This window comes from Pavona decussata, unplaced genomic scaffold, assembly GCF_977016875.1.
Source record: "Pavona decussata unplaced genomic scaffold, jaPavDecu1.1 SCAFFOLD_79, whole genome shotgun sequence".
Lineage (NCBI taxonomy): Eukaryota > Metazoa > Cnidaria > Anthozoa > Scleractinia > Agariciidae > Pavona > Pavona decussata.
The window spans coordinates 564,514-585,993 of NW_028145497.1; the positions used below are offsets into that span (position 1 = coordinate 564,514).

General features: G+C 37.8%; 1 protein-coding gene across 2 annotated transcripts in view; it reads left to right on the forward strand.

Annotated features, from left to right (window-relative positions):
* Window positions 1-15,276, forward strand: part of LOC146476138 (von Willebrand factor D and EGF domain-containing protein-like) — a 37,386-nt gene extending 22,110 nt beyond the window's left edge. For both annotated transcript variants that reach the window (XM_085114960.1, XM_085114961.1), the window contains 17 exons: window positions 97-507; window positions 1,207-1,317; window positions 2,115-2,225; window positions 3,648-3,758; window positions 4,197-4,307; window positions 5,021-5,215; window positions 5,596-5,709; window positions 6,361-6,474; window positions 6,627-6,740; window positions 7,279-7,392; window positions 8,322-8,435; window positions 9,886-10,158; window positions 10,680-10,847; window positions 12,384-12,484; window positions 12,661-12,719; window positions 13,230-13,387; window positions 14,206-15,276. In XM_085114960.1, coding sequence (XP_084971086.1) covers window positions 97-507; window positions 1,207-1,317; window positions 2,115-2,225; window positions 3,648-3,758; window positions 4,197-4,307; window positions 5,021-5,215; window positions 5,596-5,709; window positions 6,361-6,474; window positions 6,627-6,740; window positions 7,279-7,392; window positions 8,322-8,435; window positions 9,886-10,158; window positions 10,680-10,847; window positions 12,384-12,484; window positions 12,661-12,719; window positions 13,230-13,387; window positions 14,206-14,504 — 2,678 coding nt within the window. In that variant the 3' untranslated portion in view covers window positions 14,505-15,276. The remainder of the gene's footprint in view (window positions 1-96; window positions 508-1,206; window positions 1,318-2,114; window positions 2,226-3,647; window positions 3,759-4,196; window positions 4,308-5,020; window positions 5,216-5,595; window positions 5,710-6,360; window positions 6,475-6,626; window positions 6,741-7,278; window positions 7,393-8,321; window positions 8,436-9,885; window positions 10,159-10,679; window positions 10,848-12,383; window positions 12,485-12,660; window positions 12,720-13,229; window positions 13,388-14,205) is intronic.
* The last annotated feature ends 6,204 nt before the right edge of the window (window positions 15,277-21,480 follow it).

A 21,480-nucleotide genomic window follows, 5' to 3' on the forward strand; every position in this document is an offset into this window, starting at 1 on the left:
AAAGCACCCTGAAGTTCCGCCTTCTTGGCATCTTTTTGTTTGTTTGTCTGTTCTTTCTTTGTGAAATTGTTTAAAACAACTTACTTCATATTTCAGTCAACCTCCCGCCTAAGTTTTCTTCAACCAACCAGTATTACGCACTGTATCAAGAAAATTTAGAGCTGGCCATTGACGTGTCCGACCCGGAAGGCATGCCTGTGACTGTTACATTAATGAATGGAAGTCCAACTCAAGCTGCCGCGCGCGACAACGTTGTGAAATGGAACGTAACAAACAACCCCACTACACAATTCTTTCTTAAAGCTGTGGATTCATGCCAGGCGGTCTCCATGCATAATATCACAGTCTCTTTGGTTGTTTGCCAGTGCCAGAATAACGGAAGCTGTGTTCCAGATCCAAACAAACCCAGAGGATCTGGTTTTTATCAATGTAATTGTATTCCTGGATTTACTGGAGAGAAATGCGAGGCTAACATTGACGAGTGTCAAAGTTATCCATGTTTGAGAGGTAAGAACGCTATCTTAACCCCATCTGGACCGGAGAAAGGGGATAATAGGATTGTTCCCGCGCCGACTTGGAACCTGAATAACATTTTTAACATTTGATTAGCCTCCTTGAAACTTCAGGACTTTTTCCGAAATTTATCTCTTATAAAATTGATAATTTAGTCGGTTGGTGCTGATTGACGTTGATGTTGCAATGGAAACCCGTTTTTGAAAGGCAGTTTTCAGAAAATGCAAAACAAGTTTTGAAACTGAAGAAAGAAATACTTTCCTTACTGTAAATTTAATGCTGTTATCTCATATAAGTGTTCCTTTATTGGTTCTGATTACCGTTCGTTCAATTTGGGCGCTTTTCTGAAGTTTAAGGAAAATCCAGAAATCCAAGATGGCGGATTTAAGTCGTCTACCATTTGGCATTCATGGCGGGGAGGGGGACGGGGCGGAATCCGCCTTTCCCCCTGCCTCAGAAGACAAAAAAAAGTTAGGTCTAGATGAGGTTAAGGCAAATACTTAGTTTGCAGTATAATATTTTCAAGATAATGTCATTAGAATACTTTTTCCACAATCCTTAATATAGCTTTAAAGTCTTTAAAATAGTCTGTATATTAGTCGTAATAAAATCCAGTTCCAAAGTTGTTGGCCTTGAATAATACAAAGCTATTCCGCAGAAATTAAGTTCACGGGAACTTTTACTTATCTCAAGGTCGATGCGCCGACGGAGTAAACAACTTCACATGCATATGCGATCCTGGGTATGTTGGAAGGAAATGCGACACTGATTATGATGACTGCAGTTCTTCTCCATGTGTTCATGGTAAGTTTTCTATACATAACTAACTATTGTAACTAACTATTGTAACCAACCAACCAACCAACCAACCAAGCAACCAACCAACCAACCGACCGACCGACCGACCGACCGACCGACCGACCGACCGACCGACCGACCGACCGACCAGCCAGCCAGCCAGCCAGCCAGCCAGCCAACCAACCAACCAACCAACCAACCAACCAACCAACCAACTAACTAACTAACTAACTAACTAACTAACTAACTAACTAACTAACTAACTAACTAACTAACTAACTAACTAACTAACTAACTAACTAACTAACTAACTAACTAACTAACTAACTAACTAACTAACTAACTAACTAACTAACTAACTATCTAACCAACTAACTAACCAACTAACTAACTAACTAACTAAAAATGACCTTGCTCTCATCTTTAGAACAACACACGTTTAATACACCGAGGGTAACCGAAGCGCTTTATACGTATACAGCAGAGGTCTTGAAGAACTCGCAAAAATTCACTGAGCCGAGGACCGGTTCCGGAGCACTGGAACTGCTCTGTACAATGTTTGCTACGTGTACCTCCTTTATTTCGGCTCGTAATCGTTTTAATTATGTACAAATATTAATTATCTTCATATAGAGTTTAATTGACCAGACACGTATGAAAGCGCCGGATTACGCTTGAAATTAGACGGCCAAACTCTTTCATAGAAATCCTTTCCTCAGACAATTGCTCAAAACTAAACTAATACACGGAAAAAAACGTTGCAAAACGTTTGTAAACTTGTGCACTTTTCTATTTTTTCTTAGGAAATTGCACAGACTTCACAGGCTTGTACAGATGTACATGTGATCCCGGATACAGTGGATATAATTGCACTATTGACGTAGATGATTGTGTGTCATCACCTTGCAAACATGGTGTGTAGGAAGTGCGCATATTGGACGATTGACAAAATTGAATAACTCGAGACTTCTTTCTAGGGGTGGGAGGGGATTGCGTATGCAAGTGATTTGAAAAAAAAGATTTTTCCGAAGAACGCGCAGTAGTCAACAGGAAACTGCCCAGTTACAAAAAGAGTGCTTTAAAATTGGGTCTCCAAATAATGCATCAGTCAATTCCAGCTGTGCCAATCCTCCCCCCCCCCCCCCTCCCTTTTCGGGCAGTAGTGGGGCATTTTCCCACACTGTTCACCCCGGGGGTCGGGCATTAGCCTTCCACCTAATTACCCCAGGGCATTTGACCATCTCACTTTTTTCACCCTACAGCATTTTCGCTTCCTTAATGAAAAATTCAATGGCAAATACAGTACGTTTCTAACTGAATACGTCTGAGATATGACCTATTTTTGCACTACTGAAATTTTACTGAAAGTAAGAAGAGAAACTAAGATAATAAAACATTTTTGACATGTTTGAGCCACCACCCTGGGGCATTTGAACAACTACCCTGTCCCGGCGGTGGGCCATTTGCTAGTTTATTTTCGAAAAGTGGGCACTGTTGGAATTGACTGATACATAAATAGTGCGTTTTCATTAGTTTTGGTTTATTTTGTTATGTGATTCATTAATAAAAAACAAGCAAAAGCCTCCAATCACTTTAAAACCATTTTTAAGTCAAGCCAAATCGAATCGCGACTTGCCAACATGAATTTGCCTCCGCTCGACACCTTTTCTTTTATTTTGTTATAAATTTTGTTTGTTTGTTTTTGACTTCTTGTTGGGTTGTTTGATTCTTTCAACGGTTAGGTTGAATATTTTGGTTTTGGTGAGCGACGTACACGCCAGTAATAGAAAAGCGCTAGAATACTACAACACAATCAAATTAAACACCCTTTGTTACTAACTGCGCCGTCTCTTAAAACAAGATTATTGAACCTGACAGACATGAAATAGCACAAGTACTGAGAAAGGGTTAGCAAGAACGAATGTCAAAAGAATGAGAATAGCATAGGTTTTAGCATTCTCTCTCTCTCTTTTTTTTTTTTCACGAAACCCAATTGGCCAGGCTGAAAGTAATCATTTAAGGCCCCTGCCTGGAAAACTTTCATTTTGTATTATCGTGTAATGGAAATTGGCCCGATTGATACTAGAGACGGATCACCCGTCTGCGTCAAGACGAACTACAGTGGATAATTCGTCTGGACGTCTAAAAGCCCCGTATTTGTACACAGACGAATTATCATACGAACTACCGTTCTTTGCCCAGGTTCGTCCCAGACGGAAGACCCGTCTCAAATATCTATACTAGACAGATGATTCGTCAGATGATTCGTCTTGACGTATGATCCGTCCGGAGTATGAATTCGAACCATTAAAAGCCATCCAATTACTGCTTTAAAGGAACATGTGTTGATCAAGTGAATAACTACACCTGTCAATGTGATCCTGGCTACACTGGTCGTGACTGTAGTGTAGATATCAACGAATGCCACTCTTCTCCTTGCATTCATGGTATGTATCTACCGATTTTATGAATATATTTGATAACGTTATAAGTAATGAATTAATTAATGATCGCCTTTACATGAAAGTTGACGTGTTTACAATAATAATGGAATTTTAAATTACCAATGGAAGTTTACATAAGAACTGGGTTACAAGATTAACGGTGTGAGAGCTAAGGTTTATATCATTAAGGTCAAAGCTAAGCTAGAGTTTGATGCTGTCACACTTAAGACTAATCAGTGTCCATTAGACTTATATATTAATATATCGGCTTATTCCATTCTAGATCATTCTGAGAACCCAGACTTAGTATTTTGAATATCACTGAATAGTCAAAAATGTTGAGTGTCTTCTTTTTAAATTGATCGAATAATTACAAGCGGGAAGATGTTTAAAAGGTAATAACCTTAATATATGACAAATATTTTGGCACTGATTTGTTAGGCACCTGTGTCAACGAAATCAACAATTTCACTTGTAACTGTGAAGCTGGTTATACTGGATTGAGATGCGATGTAAACATTGATGACTGCTACTTATCCCCTTGTGGAAATGGTAGGTGGAGGCAATATTATAAATGCAATAATATCCTTTCTAGGCTGACATTTTTTTGTCTACACGGCTGTCTGGGAGTAATTACTACTTCCCAGGCATAAAGGCCATGACAGTGAGACTTGGATAGATAGTAGGTCCAAATATCTTCCCTTTGCCGCTCGCAACGAGAAAGTAATCAAAACGAAAAAAAAAATTACATACGAAAATGAAATGTACTGTTTATCTTGTACATTAAAACCAGGAATCGTCCGAAAAGTCAAAAATTGGTTGCCATGGAAACACCCATTTTGTTGAACCCTGACCTACCTCAGCAAATTGATTCCAGATAAGGATGGTCCTGCGGGGATAGCAATGAATTACTTCACAGTAGTGAAATAAAATGAAAACTTACGATACAGCTACTTTCGCATTTTTAAAGCAAGTAAGAACGCCGAATTCCCTAGTTACTTTTCTCGTGATTTGCCGTTCTGAGAAATTGCATGGTCGACGGTTTTAAAAACCTCTTAGTCTGTAGGATGGACACTCAAAGCCATACACTGTATTGCAGGATCCTGGCGTGGTGTATAAGAAACAACGACCAGGCACAATTGCGATGATATTTTGTCCCAGCATCTTTCACAAAAAATATGTATCGGTATAACTTTAATTTTCTGACTTTCATGTGTTTACAGCAAAATACGTTTTTATTATTATTATTATTATTATTTTCTTAGGGACTTGTGTAGACCTCGTAAATAATTACACTTGCAGTTGCAACGTCGGATTCACTGGTCGAAACTGTGATGTGATCATCAAAAACTGCACGGCAGATTCTTGTTACCCCAATGTGACTTGTCACAAGAAGAGTCAGACAGTTAGCTGTGGCCCGTGCCCATTCGGCTTCAGTGGCGACGGAAAGAACTGCGAAGGTGCATTGAACAATTATATATATTATAACTAATAATAACTATTGCTTTTAAAAAAAATTAGTAATTGCTCTTCCTTCTTCACTGTTTTCTTTCTCGTTGTCGTCTTTTTTATTGTTTTCCTTCTTCTTGTTCGAACACTGACGCCTCAAAATGACATTTTATTGCATCGCTATTCAATTTTATGACATAATGATGACTGCTACTTATCTCCTTGTAGAAACAGTACTTAGAAGCAACATAAAATATACGGGCCTGGTTTTGGGGTGGGGGGGGGGGAGGTTTTCACTCTAGACACTTAAAGCTGGCAATAAGAATCTTTAAACTGACGAATGTCTAGTCAATTAACGAATGAGAATATGTTATCCTTCTGCTATGTTCAGATATCGACTACTGCAGAAACGCCACCTGCAAGAATGGTGCTTCGTGTGTGGATGGATTACACAATTACACGTGTTCGTGTCTTGCTGGATTTACAGGGGATCATTGTGAAACAGGTATCTGACTGACAAAGAAAAAACTTGTTTTGTTAAATGATGTATTATATTTTTAATTTATTATCAACCAATAAATAAAACGACAGTTTTTTACTGTCTTTGGGTGAATTCGAATTTCTCGAAAGCTGGAATTTAAATTTATTGTATAGAACAAACATTACGGAGTTTGTTTGTTTAAAGTAGGGGGAATACCGTGAAATATGCAGTAGTATTTTAATTTACACGTCGATCAGGGGAATGCTTATGAGGTCCTGTGCCCTTACTTTTGTTCAGTAAATTTACTTACTTCTTCGTTAGATCATTCGTGGAAGGAAGAAAAACTATTTGCATCTCTGTGTACCGGGTAAAATTCAACTGTCGCTGCTTCAACTGTTTGCCTGTTGTTATCCGTAACGCGTGGATTATATCAGAACGAAGTCAAGTATAACGACTTAGTGTTACTTGCTATTTCCGGCCATCAACCTTTGCATGAGTATCACTATGTCATTTGTAAAAATTGTGGCCGTGTAACTCAGGAATCTACAGCTAGGTAGCCTTGCGAAATGGAAGATCGTTGAGTAATTCCACTGGCATCGTATATATTAGTTAATAGGGGGCCTCTTCGATAACACTGAACTGTTTTATGTTTCTTTTTCTTTTCCTTTTATCAAGACGTGAACGACTGCGTTAACAATAGTTGCCTCAATGGTGGATCTTGTATGGATAGAGTAAACAGCTATTCCTGTGTTTGTCCAGCTGGCTTCACTGGAAATCACTGTGAAGTTGGTAAGATTCAAGTTGTGATGATGATCATCGCTTCTTCGTTTTTCTTTTGGAAATCTGGAGTAAGACATTCCATTAACATGAAACAAGTCAGTAACATTTAACATTTTCGCGAACATGTGGTGCCATAAATTTTACTTTTTTGCCACTCCTAGATATCGATTACTGTGTGAACGCTACTTGCAAGAACGGTGCCTCCTGTGAAGATGGATTAAACAATTACACTTGTGTTTGTGTAGCTGGATTCAGAGGGGATCATTGTGAAACAGGTACAGATCGAAAAATCCAACAGGCACATCTGGTTTTCTTATACATTCATTCCATACATTCGTTCGTTCATTCATTCTTGGTTGAACATTTCGTTGAATTGGTTGGATGGTGCGTTCGTTCTTTCGTTTATTTGACAGTTATTTATATGTTGTATCACACTGAAGAAATTCACTTTATAGTCTTGTCATCTGTTGCTCCTACATGTCGGCTACCGTGTAAAAGTCACTGAAAAGAATCTTATGGTGTTTCACGCGTTGATGGATTAAACATTTTCTGATCGATGCTTCTGCATCAATGGATCCCGGGGTGATTCTTGTTGTGAAACAGATATGCGTATACCTTACTATACTATTACTAACTTTATCGGTGTGCTGTTTCCTGAGATTTCTTTCCGATTCCCGCTGAAAAAAACAGGATGTTCGTTGTCTCCTAGTTTATTACTTTAATTATAACACCAAAAACGATCGGTAGATATTTTTACAAAGACTTTACAAGCAGAGTCTTTATTAATGTTACACATCGCATTTCATTTTGCAGACGTCGATGATTGTGTCAATCACACATGTGCCAACGGTGGATGGTGTATTGATGGCGTCAACAGTTACTCATGTAACTGTTCCGTGGCATACACTGGAAATCGCTGTGAGACTGGTATGGCTGTGTTGACGAAGATACGTTAACCGATCAATTTTCTATTCAATTTTCCAAGGGTATAGAATTACTCCCACACTTCTGCACTTAATTCCTGCAGTCCTTTCCTTATTTCGATTAGTTTCTAAGTGAACAACCAGCATGGTGCAAACTTGTTGAAAGTATTAATGGCTGTTGAGGAAAACTTGATACATGCCCTGCAGCCTAGAAATTCTGAGTTTGTGCTCACGATGGGCTGTTTAAGCTGGGCTTTCTTTTTTTATCTGCGCTAATTCCATAGAATACCCGGACTTTGACAAGTGGACTGTAAAAATGGCGGTAATCGTGTTGAAAGACGGAATACTTTAATACATGTGTATGTCAGCTCGGATTTTCAGGACTAATGGGTGTGAAACGGGTGCGGTTTCGAGGAACCACTGGAAAAACTCAGATCACTAGACTAGCACTCAACTACCAAAAACAATTTTCTCCGCTTTAATGTTGGCAGCAAATAATGCAAACATGGCAGACTTTTTTTATGCCACAAGAAAGGACCCGCAGACCCTATTTAGCTTTGGCCGGCTTTCCTGGAGCTACTGGGGATAAAATCCCCTTTCTAACTCTAAGAGCATCAAGACTATGAAGAAGAGATGTTCGTCTAGGAACGCTTTTCTTTGAGGTCAGACGACACGTGACTGGCAAAAGCATGCAAACATTATATCACTACTCGTCAACGATGGAATTTCACTGAAATGAAATTTATTACTTTGTAAAATGTAGGAAAAGATACACAAAGTTTGATGGTGTTTTTCTTTAATATACTCACACACACAATTTTCTATGTCGTTATTACTTTAATCATAACACCAAAAAAGGACCGGCACATATTTTTACAAAGACTTTACAAGCAGCGTCTTTATTAATGTTCCACATCGCATTTCATTTTGCAGACATTGATGACTGTGTCAATAACACATGTGCCAACGGTGGATCGTGTATTGATGGCGTCAACAGTTACTCGTGTAACTGCTCCGTGGGATACACTGGAAATCGCTGTGAGACTGGTATGCTGTACATGTTGGCGAAGCTACGTTTAGAGATGCATTTGCAATGTGATTAAGTTTGAGAACGCAGTCACTGTGTCGACGGAGATACATTAGGGCCGATTGAATTTTCAATCCAATTTACGAAGACTTTTCGAATTACTTCCATATTTGATATTTGACTCATTTATTCGGTCATATGTCAGATTTTTGTGCCAAATTCAGTTCTTTCCTTATTTCGGTTACTTTCTAAATGAACAACCACCATGGTGCTAATTTGTTGAAAACATTAATAGGTTGAATAGGACATTCCTCGTCTTATTTCTTCAGCAGATTTAATTTAACTGCATTCATATTCCTTGATATTGATAGGTATCAGACTTTGCCAATTGGACTGTAAGAATGGCGGCTATTGTGTTGAAAAAAATTAGAGCTTTACATGTGTATGCCATGAAGGGTTTACAGGATTAGAATGTGAAAAAAAGTTTGGTCTCGAGAAACCATTACGAAAAATTCAAATCACACATGGCTATGTTCAGTGAGAAAAGCGATTGGCTTTCTTTTGGATATTTTTGCCTTTTTAATTTGCCTTAACCCTATCTAGATTCTCCCTGCGGCCACTTTCAACCTGAATAACTTTTTTTTTAGTATTCGAGCAAACGCCGTGATACTTAAGACATTTTTCAGAAATTTATTTGGGAAAAATTTGATATGGCCGGTTAGTGTTTATTTATCTTGATGTTACCGTTGCAGCCTATCTTTAACAGGTAATTTTTCAGAAAATGGAATATCCCTTTTCTTACTAAAACTTTCAGTCTTTTTTATTTATTTATTTATTTATTATTATTATTATTATTATGATTATTATTATTATTATGATTATTATTATTATTATTATTATTATTATTATTATTATTATTATTATTATGATTACTTTTCATTCAATTTTAAACTTTCCTGGAGTTTTTGGAGGAATTCCAGAAATCCAGGATGGTGGATCCAAGATGGCCGCCATTTAGCAACTCGTCATATGACGTCATCCCTTCCTGTTCTAAACCTCAAAGGAAACAATTTTGGACATACCATCTACATCCCAAGCCTCATTGTTATAGCTTTTATACATGTCCCAGCCCCTGTAGAAAACCAAAAAAATTAAAGCACCCTCTAGATAGTGTTCAATTCTTTTTTTTTCCACCGGAAAAACCTGATCATACGTAATAATGTACAGTGTTCACTTTACCTCGCCTTAGAGAGCTGTAGCAACTCGCGAGAGTAAAACATTTAGATCAATGCGGAAGTGACTACTGAAATTGTCTTAAGTTAGACACTCTCTTGGTTAGCTTTGACTTGCCTAACAGAGCATCCGGAATGTAAGTTGAAGCATTCAGGTGTTATGGCATCGTCCGAAAAATAGGTGCTTCCATTTGCAAGAGGTGCTTTTCAATATTTTAATGTTGCTTTCTGTTTTCAGCCATTTCAAGCAGTGATAGTATAGTTGCAAGCAGAGCAACAGGGAAAAGAACGATGGTGACTTCAAAACCGACTGCATCAATCAGTTCTACTCACTTGACGACAACATTCTCCTCGGCTGACATTTCGCTCTCCACAGGCAGTGGTTTTACCACAACTGTCTCGTCGCAGCAACAAAAAGAATCTGTGTTTACGACTACCTCAGAAAACATGGGTGTGAGGACATTGTCCATTATCTCCAACGCTGACGCAACCCAAGTTACTTCAGAAACTGGTACGCAACTGTTAAAACAAAGCTAAATTTATGAAAGAGTAACCTCTTTCATTTTTTAAACAATATTCTCATAACTACAAATGAGATTGTGAATGTAGACATTGCAGTCGGCCGCCAAAAATTAACCATCGGCTTCTTCTTAGAAGAAGATACATTATCTTCGGTAGATGTTTTACCCTCCAAAAGCAGCGGCGTCACAACAACTGTGGCAACATAACAGCAAAAACATTCAATGTCTCAAACTACCTGACAAAATCTACGTGAGGTTATCGTCCATTGTCACCAATGCGGACCCGACACAAGTTATTCCGTCAATAACAGAGGGACCAGAAACTGTTTCGTAACTGCCAAAATTGTGCTAAACTTATGCATAATCTTTAAGCCTCTTTTAAACAAATGAGAATCTGGATTCTGCATTCTCAAAACACCAAATGAGACTCTGGATGTAAACAAATTACATTATCCTACAAAATATTCCTGTGTATTTTCTTCTTACAAGACGACAACACTCTCCTTAACAGGTGCTCTGTCTACCACTAGCAGCGTCTTCATCACAACTGTCTCATTACCGCTGCAACGGTCTATACTTCCAACTACCCCACAGAAGATTTCTCTGAGCTCATCGTCCACAGTTCCTAACGTTAGATCAACCCAAGTAACTCCAACAGCAACGGAGGAACCTGAAACAGGTGAATAATTGTTAAAACTTTACTTGATTTGTAACGGTCGTTAATTCACCTGTCACACAAGAATATCATAATAAAAAATGAATTCGTGAACGAAGGTGAGCCACAATCCCTTTTCAGCATTTTTCCCGTCATTTAATCAGCAATCATCATCATCATCATTATTATTATTATTATTATTTTTTTAATTAATTTTTTTTTTGCATTTAACACTCAACTTTATTTCAATTCTAAGTCAAATTAACATTCCTTTCATTTAGTATATCTATTTTAACTTCCTTTAACACTTTTTTTTACATTTATATTTGATGAGTGATAACACATATGTGATATATGCAAAGTAAAACAAACATACAAACAGTATTATATGTACAACCAAGGAAAATAATAATATAATGATAATATAATAATAATAATAATAATAATAATAATAATAATAATAATAATATAATAATAATAATATATATATATATATATATAATAATAATAATAATAATAATAATAGTAATAAATCTATTATTATTATTATTATTATTATTATTATTATCATTATTATTATTATTATTATTATTATTAGTTTGGTCAGCTGCCTCAAAAGAAAATTGGAACAGAAGCGTGCAATTACATTTAGCTTTTCATTAATCAAATTACGCAACGTTTAACTATTTTCGACAATCTTTTGCCAGACAAAAATATATGTAAGGTATTCCTAGTGAAATGTTTCGTAATTAAACTTTACACAATCATCGTTTATTGCATCTAGCAGATGCAACAAAAAAGCAAAACAGACCAATATTTATCATTTATCGGCTTTTAACGAACATCTAACTTACTTTGCTGCGAAGGAGACTCTTCTCAATTAACAAACCTGAGACGTTAGGCATTATTCATGCGAGCTGGTCTTTCTGTTGTGCGTCAAGTTCTGTTAACTGTCCAGGTTGAGGTCACAGACACCTTGAAACTCATGAAAACAAGATGTAAAATTGCGCCTTGAGTGGTGATTTTATTTCGTTTCTGAAAGAACTTGCATCAAACACGCTCAACATTCGCAGAGAGATATTAAAGATAGCGTTTCTTTGCACAGTACAACCTTCGAAATACTGGGCCCACTCATCCCTACGCAGACAAGGAAACGGAAGACATTGTAACGCCATATCGTGTAAACGACTAGGCAAACTGAAAGTCAAGCGATTGTGATTGGTCTTACGTAAACGAGAAATATATTTACGTCAATTGGCCCATACCCAGTTGATGTGATACCATCTTCCGGTTAAGAGGCAAAACGTGATATGAAAAATGATATCCACGAAAAGGAGTCGGTTCAGACAGTTTTTGGCTGAATTGAGACCAAAGGGGAACTGAAACTAGTGTTAAACTGACAATTTTCCCCCAAATTGCGACGTAGAGGGTTGAATTATATTTTGTCGCGTCGAAGCTACATACTATAAGCATTATGGGGTTAACACCTGAGATCTTTTGAATTTGCATTACGAAATCGAGAAACGCCGTTAATGTCATCTGTATTCTCAACTGTTGCAGAACATGTTTTCAAACTAAAAATCATCGAGGAATGGAATGATGATCTGAAGGACAAGAGCAGTGATGCCTTTAAAGATTTGTCTTCACGATTGGAAAGCGAGGTTAGATAAGTACAAACAAGAAAGTTTTAACTGGCCAGCATTGCTGTGTATTGCTCAAATCCATCCGCACCATTTTTTGTTTTCAATACCACTTTTGAACCGGAACAGAACTTTCAGTTAAAAAAGCCACGTTTTGGTTTCACCTGTTTATAGAGGTCACCAATCTTTACTTGCAGATCTGGAAAAAGTTCTCTGGAAGAGAAGATTTAATTGGAGTGAAAGTCATATCCTTTAGGTATGTATGCATTGGATGAGTTCCTGCAGTTTGTGAATTGCTCGAACCCCCCCCCCCCCCCCTCCTCCAAATGCTGACTTAAGCAGTAGTGTTCTTTTGATTGTCAGAATATTTTAACTTGCTTGCGAGCTCTGTTATTCAGAAGAGCTTTGTGCCCAACACACACCACCAGTGGTGTAGTGAAGATCAGGCTTACTGACCTCATGTTTTCATTGGTCATGCTTTCTTCTGTGCTCCGGTTGTTTTCTATTTTTTCTTTATTATTCTTTTCTCCTTCAACATTTTTAAACCTTAACGTAATAATATAAAGAATAATAGTAGCAGTATGGCAATGAAAAGAGAAAATGTGGGTCCAGCTGTGAAAAGAAACGTCGGGAAAGTGATAACATTAACGCATTTATTTTGAAACACAAAATAGACAGTTGGTTCGATGTTTAATTAAAATGTTTTATGGTTATATATAGAAACACCAAAAATTATTCTTAGTTTGCTTCTTTCTTTCGTTCCCAGTAAAGGGAGTGTCGTGGCAGAGTTTCAGTTGATGTTCAGCAAAAACGTGGCCCCTGAACAAGCATTTTCCCATCTCAAGAACCAAATAAGTGATGGAAATCTTGGTGACCTTCGGGTTGACCCTTCGTCTCTGGAACAGGTGACACGTGTAACTGAAGGTAATTTTCTTTCATCATTGCAAGCCATAGTTAAAAACCTGAAATTAGCCGAGGATCAGAGTTCAATATGATGTTTTTCTTTTCTTGCTTGTCCAAAAAGACAAGAAAGGGGAATCATGTTATTTTTATTTATTTATTTATTTATTTATTTATTTATTTATTTATTATTATTATTATTATTATTATTATTATTATTATTATTATTATTATTATTATTATTATTATTTTTATAATGTCACTTGTGAAGTAAACAGGTGAATGAAAATATAACGATATGAACAAGAACATTGCAACTGCTTGATAAGCAAACACTCCTGGAATTGGAAGAAGAAAATGTAATAATTAGAATCCTAAAGACGTTAGTGTTCATTTCCTTTCCTGTGCCCTATATGATGTTATAATCTTTTTGGATTCTTTGAAAAATGAACAAAAAATATCTTTTTTCTCTCAATAGGTCAGGCACACAGCAGCCTGTTGAATAGACTTCTTGACGCACTGTTTCCGAAACTTTCTTGAACTCTCTTTAATACTTGTGTCATTTAGCCGTGCGCCAAGGAGCCTTCAAGGAACCTACAACCTTCTAAAATGCATTTTCAATAATATTACATGAGCTTGTGCTATTTAACGACAGTTACGAAAGACATGACTCAGCATTCTAAAAGGTTCTGGACTAATTCCATGGACTGTGCTAGAATGTTAAATAGAATGTTCGAGAACGTTCTGCGAAATAGAGACAATTTTCGTAACAGTCATAAAAAGATAAATGCCGGGACAAAATGAAAACAACGTACTAATCTGCTCTAAATTCGTTTGTATAGAGCCAACCAAGGAACCGAAAGAATTGAAAATGAAATATGCCATCATCATCGGTGCTACCTTTGGCGGAGTCTTTGTCCTGGCACTTGCCGCTATCTGCCTGGTGCGCTTCAAAAAGAAGAAGAAAACTTCAGGTCGAAAAAGGCCTGGTTCAGGGGTCATGCCCTATGAAGGAGTGTTTCCAACTCCCGAAAAGTATGAGTTGCAAAATACCAAGTCAATGGAAAACATTCTTTACTTCGAGGGGGTGGGCGCATGGACTAAGAGTAATGGAGGAAAATCAAATGAAGCGTTTGATTAACATGATTGCTTACACGGGCTTTCCTAGCTATCAAAAGGCGGACGACTTTACTATAAAGGAATGTAGTAAAGGATTAACCTAGTTGAGGGAATTTTTAATTAAACGGTCGATATATTTAACGGGGTTGCAGACTCTACACCAACTACCAAACGTTGGTCTTCTTCAGTAGTTAAAGACTGTTCATTAGGACTGTTAACATTTTACAGCTTCTTTTAATAATGCAACTAATTAGGGAAGGCTACCAATAGTCTTCTTATGTTCGATTAGTTTTATTATGGGATAAAATCGCAACGGATAAAATTGGGAAAAAACGAAAAAAGAAAGAAAAAAGAAAATTAAAGCTCTATACGTTTGCTGTGCTACACTGAGTGGAATCGCGTTCTCCCAAGCTTTTAGTTTTGATATTTTTACAAGTCTAAGTATACAGCTTTATGGGTATTTTTTAGAAAAAATAAAGCTTAGTTAGATACTAGCTAATGCTACAAAATGTAGAAGTTTTTATGTTGACATTTTTACAAGCCTATGCCTACAGTTCTTGGCATTTTTGTTTTTGTTTGCAAAAATTAAGCTTAATTATTTAGATGCTGATGCTACAAGACGTATATTCTCTTGAAGTATAACACAAGAGAACAGTTTTGGAAGCAAACCGTTTTGCTTTCCATTAAGTTTTCTATTCGTTTCACTCGCTTGGATATTGTATTTACATTAACTAAGTCATCCGTCTTCTGTAGATTGCTTTTTGTGGCTGAATAAAAATGTGTTTCGACGACGATTTTTGTCTTTTTGTTTTGTAGCCAACAGTACCAGGATTATTAATACTATTTATTTTTCTCGGATGGAAAGTGTTCACGTAGGAGTTGCCATAAATTTAACCGTCGGTGATTTCGACGATGTGTGAATGAATAGAGACGATTCATTCCTCATAACGTCACAGCGCACCCACACAAACGATGTGACCAAAAAATGTTACATGTAAGGGGTGACTATTACTTAAACTTTAAACATAAGGTGGCAATTTGGCAAACATGGAAGGACACGGTTCGCCAAATATCGTAGACAAAATGCAAAAATTTAATTGAGGTTTTCTCATTTCTTCCTTCTCTACCCATTTTGCCAGTATGGTATGATGTTTAGTTTAAGTCTGAATGTACCTTCGATGATAATCCGAAAAACGTTTACTTTATTGCTCACAACAGGAAACACTTATGCAATTAATGTGTGATGTTTTCTCGGCAACCCCCCAGTCCCTAAACAGACCTACTGCGTCAGTAAGACAGGTAATGACAAAGAGAAAAAAACAAAAACGTCATCTGTATCTACTTTTGCAGAACGAGGCTCGTGGGTTCAAATCACATCTGGAGCTCGGTTTTTTTTTTCCGTGCATAAGGTTTGATGCAAAAACTTATCATGTTGTTTATTATTAGTCTTTATTAATCGTACACTACGTTACTTCCCGCGTTTAAACAACAACTTTGTGCAAGGTTACTTTTGTTTTCTCTCCCCAGGGAAATGATTCGTTGGTGAGGCTATTTATTCTCGTTTGACCACTCTTCAAGGCTCACGACATATCTGAAATACGAGCGTAAACACGACTATAAAATTAGCGTAAGGATAAATGTAACGCGAAAATAACTTCTTACATCATGGTCGAGAGTCAATGTTGCGTTTAAAGCTTCGTCTATAAAAAAAAGGCTAAACGTAACGGTAAATTGCACTTAAAGCCTTAATTGGAATTTGAAAATGATATTTACATATAGAGAACAATTCGAAACAAAACCTCACATTCCCCCTTGACACCTTTTAAGGACTTTAAAGCGCTATGGACAGATCTTTTAAATACAAATAACTAATAAAATGGAGTGTTAACATAAGGATGAAGGTAACAAGGAAATAACTCTCTGATCCTTGTCAGCTTGAGTTGTTTTCTTAATAATTGATATCAATATCGGTAGGCCCGTTTATTCGTGATTTTGGTCACCGTCTAACTAACCTGAGTGAGTTGGTTTAAATGATTGGCCCAACATTTTAATGATGTCGTAATAACTGAATGGCAAAAATTTGATCAAAATTTTCGTTCTCTACCGGCGTAGTACTATTAACTGATCTTGATACTTTGAATAGCTTTAAGATAAATGGCCATGCTATGAAATTTCACTCGGTGGCCCCAAGCAAGAAAGACCGGTTCCGCAAGAAAAGGATGAAAAATGTCGATTTCTTGCGGTAAAAATATATACTCTGTTCGCTAAATCAGGTAATGCTAATAAAAAGAATTGGTTTCGGCGATACCAGGGAAAATAAATTAGCTCAGTAGGCCTATACCTACATTTTCCTTTGTAAACAACACCTTTACGCAAGGGTGACTTTTTCCCACGGAAGGAAATATTAATAAAGCAACGCACAATTTACCTTTGATCTCATATCAGCAGTATGGACGTTTCTCGATTACAAACTTACGATATGAACATACGGATAAACGTGACAAGGAAATAACTTCATTTCTCAGCCTCGTAAACTCTCAGGCTTCTCTAAGTCCGTCACCTAACGAAAAAAAAAAACAGATTATGACAACTTTGTGGTCTCAAAACGGAATAATCTAGATCCTGGTGCGTCCTCAATAAACGTATGTTAAGAATGATAGTAAATTCTGCTCCACGTTACTTACAGTAGACGCCGCCTGCGTCCTTTTTATGCGCGTGGTTGTGTCATAAATCGAAACCGTATATTTACACTGTCGAATTCTTCAACTGCGGAAAACGATTTCCTTTACGACAATTGTTTTTGTGTGTACAGGAAAATTGAGATGAGTCAATTACAACTTGATGACATGTATAAGTCGGCCCTTGAGTCCGTACATCTCTGGTCTACTTTCAGTACAAGAACATTTCTGTGACATTTTGTGTCGGATAAACATATTACTTACACGTCGCCGGAAACGTACTTGAAGAATCCCGGGGCGCCCCCAGATTACTAGACTGCAAGCAGTCCCTTTCTGGTCAGTCGAGAGGGTTCGCTCACAGCGCAGCGAGACTGGAGCGAGGAGAAATAGACGAGTGTAGCGTTGCAGTTTGGTCTTCGTGGCAGATATGTCTTCTCACCTTGTAACCAATAATGAACGTTCTTCTTTCCACCAATGAAACTGCGTTGTGATCGTGTCCTCTGTGATTATTTTGACAAGGGAGGGGATCAACTTGGTCGACTTTCGCCGGCGATAAGCATTAAGAAGTCGCCATTTTGAACTAAACACGAACTGAACTGAACCATCGCGAGATGACTCGTGAATTGCAGGTAAGCAGCCTTTGTATTATTTTCGTGCAGTGTTTTGCAGGACTTTTCTTTGTACTGTAAACTACATTCGATGCCAGTTGAAACCCGGATGGCTGACGCAAAGCTGTCGTCCTTTTGCTAGATGTGCTAGTTTTAATTTCGAGATCTGTGCAATGTTTCTGTGGAGAACACTTTATTACCTGATGCACGTTTTCCTGGTTTTACAAGTATCATAAGTTCGACTTCAGCTCGAGAACAATAAAAACTTGCTGATTGACCATGCCCCTGGGCAGGATGAAAGTCATCTCACCATGCATGATAAACTTTATCTGACCCAAAATTATTTCCATCTTGTCCTTGCTGGAAACCACGTACCCTGCTGGCAGAGCTTTTCTTAACTCCACAGGAAGAAAGAAAGGCTCTCCAGAAATTGTGTTTTATGGAGTATGCTCATATTTGCTTCGATATACTGTAGTTTCAAATTCAGGGTGTCTGAAAAACTCAGACCTCAGATCCTGGAAAAGCTCAGACCCCCTTAAAGATCATTTTGGGACTTAGCGTCCTGTCACAACATTGATGATCAACCAAAAGCTAAATTTTACAAATACAAAATGTTAATTGTTAAGACTGGTGATAGCTGATCATTCACCGAAGTGGAGGTGAATAGTGGTGGATATTTACCCAGCCGCAAAGCGGTGAGGTAAATATCCATCACTTTCACCGACACTGAGGTGAATAATTGTTTTAGTAAGCAAGCTGAATAACCAGTGGACCACAAAATTATTTTATTTCTGACAATATTTATTCAGATAATACTGACAAAATGGTATGAAATTTAAAAAATCTTGCACACCACGCGGTAAGCAATTTCTCATGCAGTAGAAAGTTCTGTCTCGCTTCCTTGCAGACAAATAAAACTTTTGGAGACACTTGTTTAGTTCCTACAGTTGTTGCCATTTATGTATTTTTTTAACAGCCACCTTGTTTATTGAGTAACCATGGCGAAACGGGTAGTACTTGGCTAATGACCTCCAAACTAGCCAATCAGTACATGCGAGAAGTACTATTCACTTGTGTGGTATATACTAATTTTATCGGTTGGGGGTGATCTACCGCACCGCTATCGTAAATTCAATTCGATGGTATTTAGGCATTTTAAAACTTTTCTTTAGTGCTGAGTTAGGTGACACACAGCCAGATTTTATTATTAACAGGACCTAGCACCACTGTGACCTTGAAAATTATGCTATTAGTGTTTTTTGTTTCTAAACTAGTTGTTGTCACCAAAGGATTATTTTCAACTTGTGTTAAATATTTATGGCTTTCAAGCCTTTTACTGAAGTGTTTGTTTGCCTTGTTTGATGGCTAATTGTGCATTTTAGGAGTATCTGGTCACTGCAGCCTGATATTGTTATGGCAAAATGTTTGTAACCAGTATCTGTTTCTGAGACACCCTTCAAATTCAGGCCAAGTCCAATGGCTTCAAATTAGTGTTTACCCAACAACAGCAACAAGCTTCCCCTAAATGGAAAATTTCGGAATTCAGATATCAGTAACTGCTTCCATCTCGATACCACTGAGGCCTTCAATTTTCACTGTTGAGTACAGGTACACGCAAGTCATTTGAATTGTTGTGTGAATCATTTTGAAAGGCATTTCCTCACCAGAACTATGCACTTCTTTCAAAACTTATGGAAAAGCTGTAATTTAGGAACACAAAGAATCAGTCAATTGAAGGGCTGGGAGCATAACGGACCTATGTCAAATTTCAGCCCGTTTTTCGATTTTGCTTGGATTTGTCCGAATTTTTGCATGTGAACTTCAATTCGATTGAAAAACATTGTCCAGTGTTTTTTCCCGCCGATTTGTGTTTCGTATTGGGAATAGTTACCATCTTCTAAAGAAAAATCGATAACATGATAGTCAATATGGATGACCAAAAGGACAATGCATCGAGTATTAATATTTGTATTAAATATAAACTTGTGGTCTTTGAACCATGGGACACGAAAGCGGTCTTTCTCGCGGGAGAAACGAAAAGAATTCTGTTATGCTTTTATTTCATTCTGTTACAAACTACTACATGCGTGACAGGAATGTAAGAAACGCACAACAGATACAATACGTCATCAAAATGTCAGCACATTTCTTGGCCACAGTTCTCACCACTAAAAAGTCATTTTTATATGTTCGCTGGCAATGTATTACCTTTAGCAGCACATAAATGCTTTGTTTATCGTTTGATCACCATGTTGAAATGCTTTCCTAAATGTGTTTCACAGAGAAAATCTTTTTTTGAACAGTTCTCACCCCATTACGTAAAAATAATTAAAAATGCTATTGATTTCTTTATTGCGACATGGGTGAGAACTGTTGCCAAAGTACTAAGATGCACTTTTGCTGTGATCAAAAGGGGTAGAATAGAAGGGCAACAAATTGGTTTTTCATTGAGAGAAAACTTATCTCGAAACAAGCCATTTCCTTCCCTGCAACACGATTTGAATAAGCAAGAACTGAGGGCGAGAACTGTTACGCATTGAAAGAAAACTAAGTTCGATGTCACGCACTGCGTGACTTACGGCTTTACTGGCTTTCAAGAGAGCGGTCTTTGTATGAAGTGCAATTATTTTCCCTAAGCCACTAGTTGGTTCTATCGCCTCGAAGGGAAAACACAAAATTGGAGCTAGCATTTTGGTGAAATCACGCTAAAGCTATTTGCGCCACACTTAACCTACAGCTAAAAAGTAACTTTCTTGACTTCGTTAATGCACAAAGCAAAAATATGCACCATACGACTTGGCTGACCGCAAGCCGTAACTTACTTTACGATGTTTCCGCTTCCCAAATAGGCACGGTCACCTTACAACAAGAACGCGCGGTCCGAGTCCTCTTAACCGACGAGTACGACGTGGACAACATCTCTAACAACATTACCCTTCCAAGCTCGTTCACTGGTAAACAAGCAAACCACCACATCCCCCCCCCCCCCCCCCCAACTCAGTGTTGTTTTCTAGGTCACGAACAGTCTCCTGGCAAGCATCACCTTCCAAATCAACATTGCATAAGGGGGAGGGGGGGAGGGAGAAGTAACTGTGGTAGAATTACGAAGAGAGAAACAGTAAGTGAGTGGTTTTTCCATCTGTTTTCAGTTGTCATTGCATAGGGGGAGGGGGTGGGAGAGAGAAGTAAAGTTCTGTGGTAGAATTAACAAGAGAGAAATCGTAAGCAAGTGGTTTTTGCGCTGTTCGTGTTTAGTTTTCTCAAGGAGTTTTGTGCACGATTGTAAAACCGCGAAATGTTTTTTAAACCCGAGAGAGCAAAAATTCGGACAAATCCGAGCGAAATCGAAAACCAGGCTAAAATTCGACATAAGTCGGTTATGCTCTCAGCCCTTCTATTGTTTTTCAAAGGCAGAATGATTATTTGAAATAAATGTGATGGTATCTTTCAAGCCTAGTGAATGAATGAGAAATTGATGTATTATTCTAGAAAGTGACACAGGCATGCTCAGAAAAAAGAAATCCAAGTGCTCCGATCAGGAGTCGAACCTAAGACCGATTACTTCCGATTACTAGTTCAGATGCTCTACCACTGAGCTGTAGGAGACTCGTGGGAGCTTAGGCCAATATACCACACGTTCAACATTCAAATCCTAGCAGTATGAAGGATATTTGCCCCATGAACCTAGTTTCATGGCCTTTGCTCCTATGAG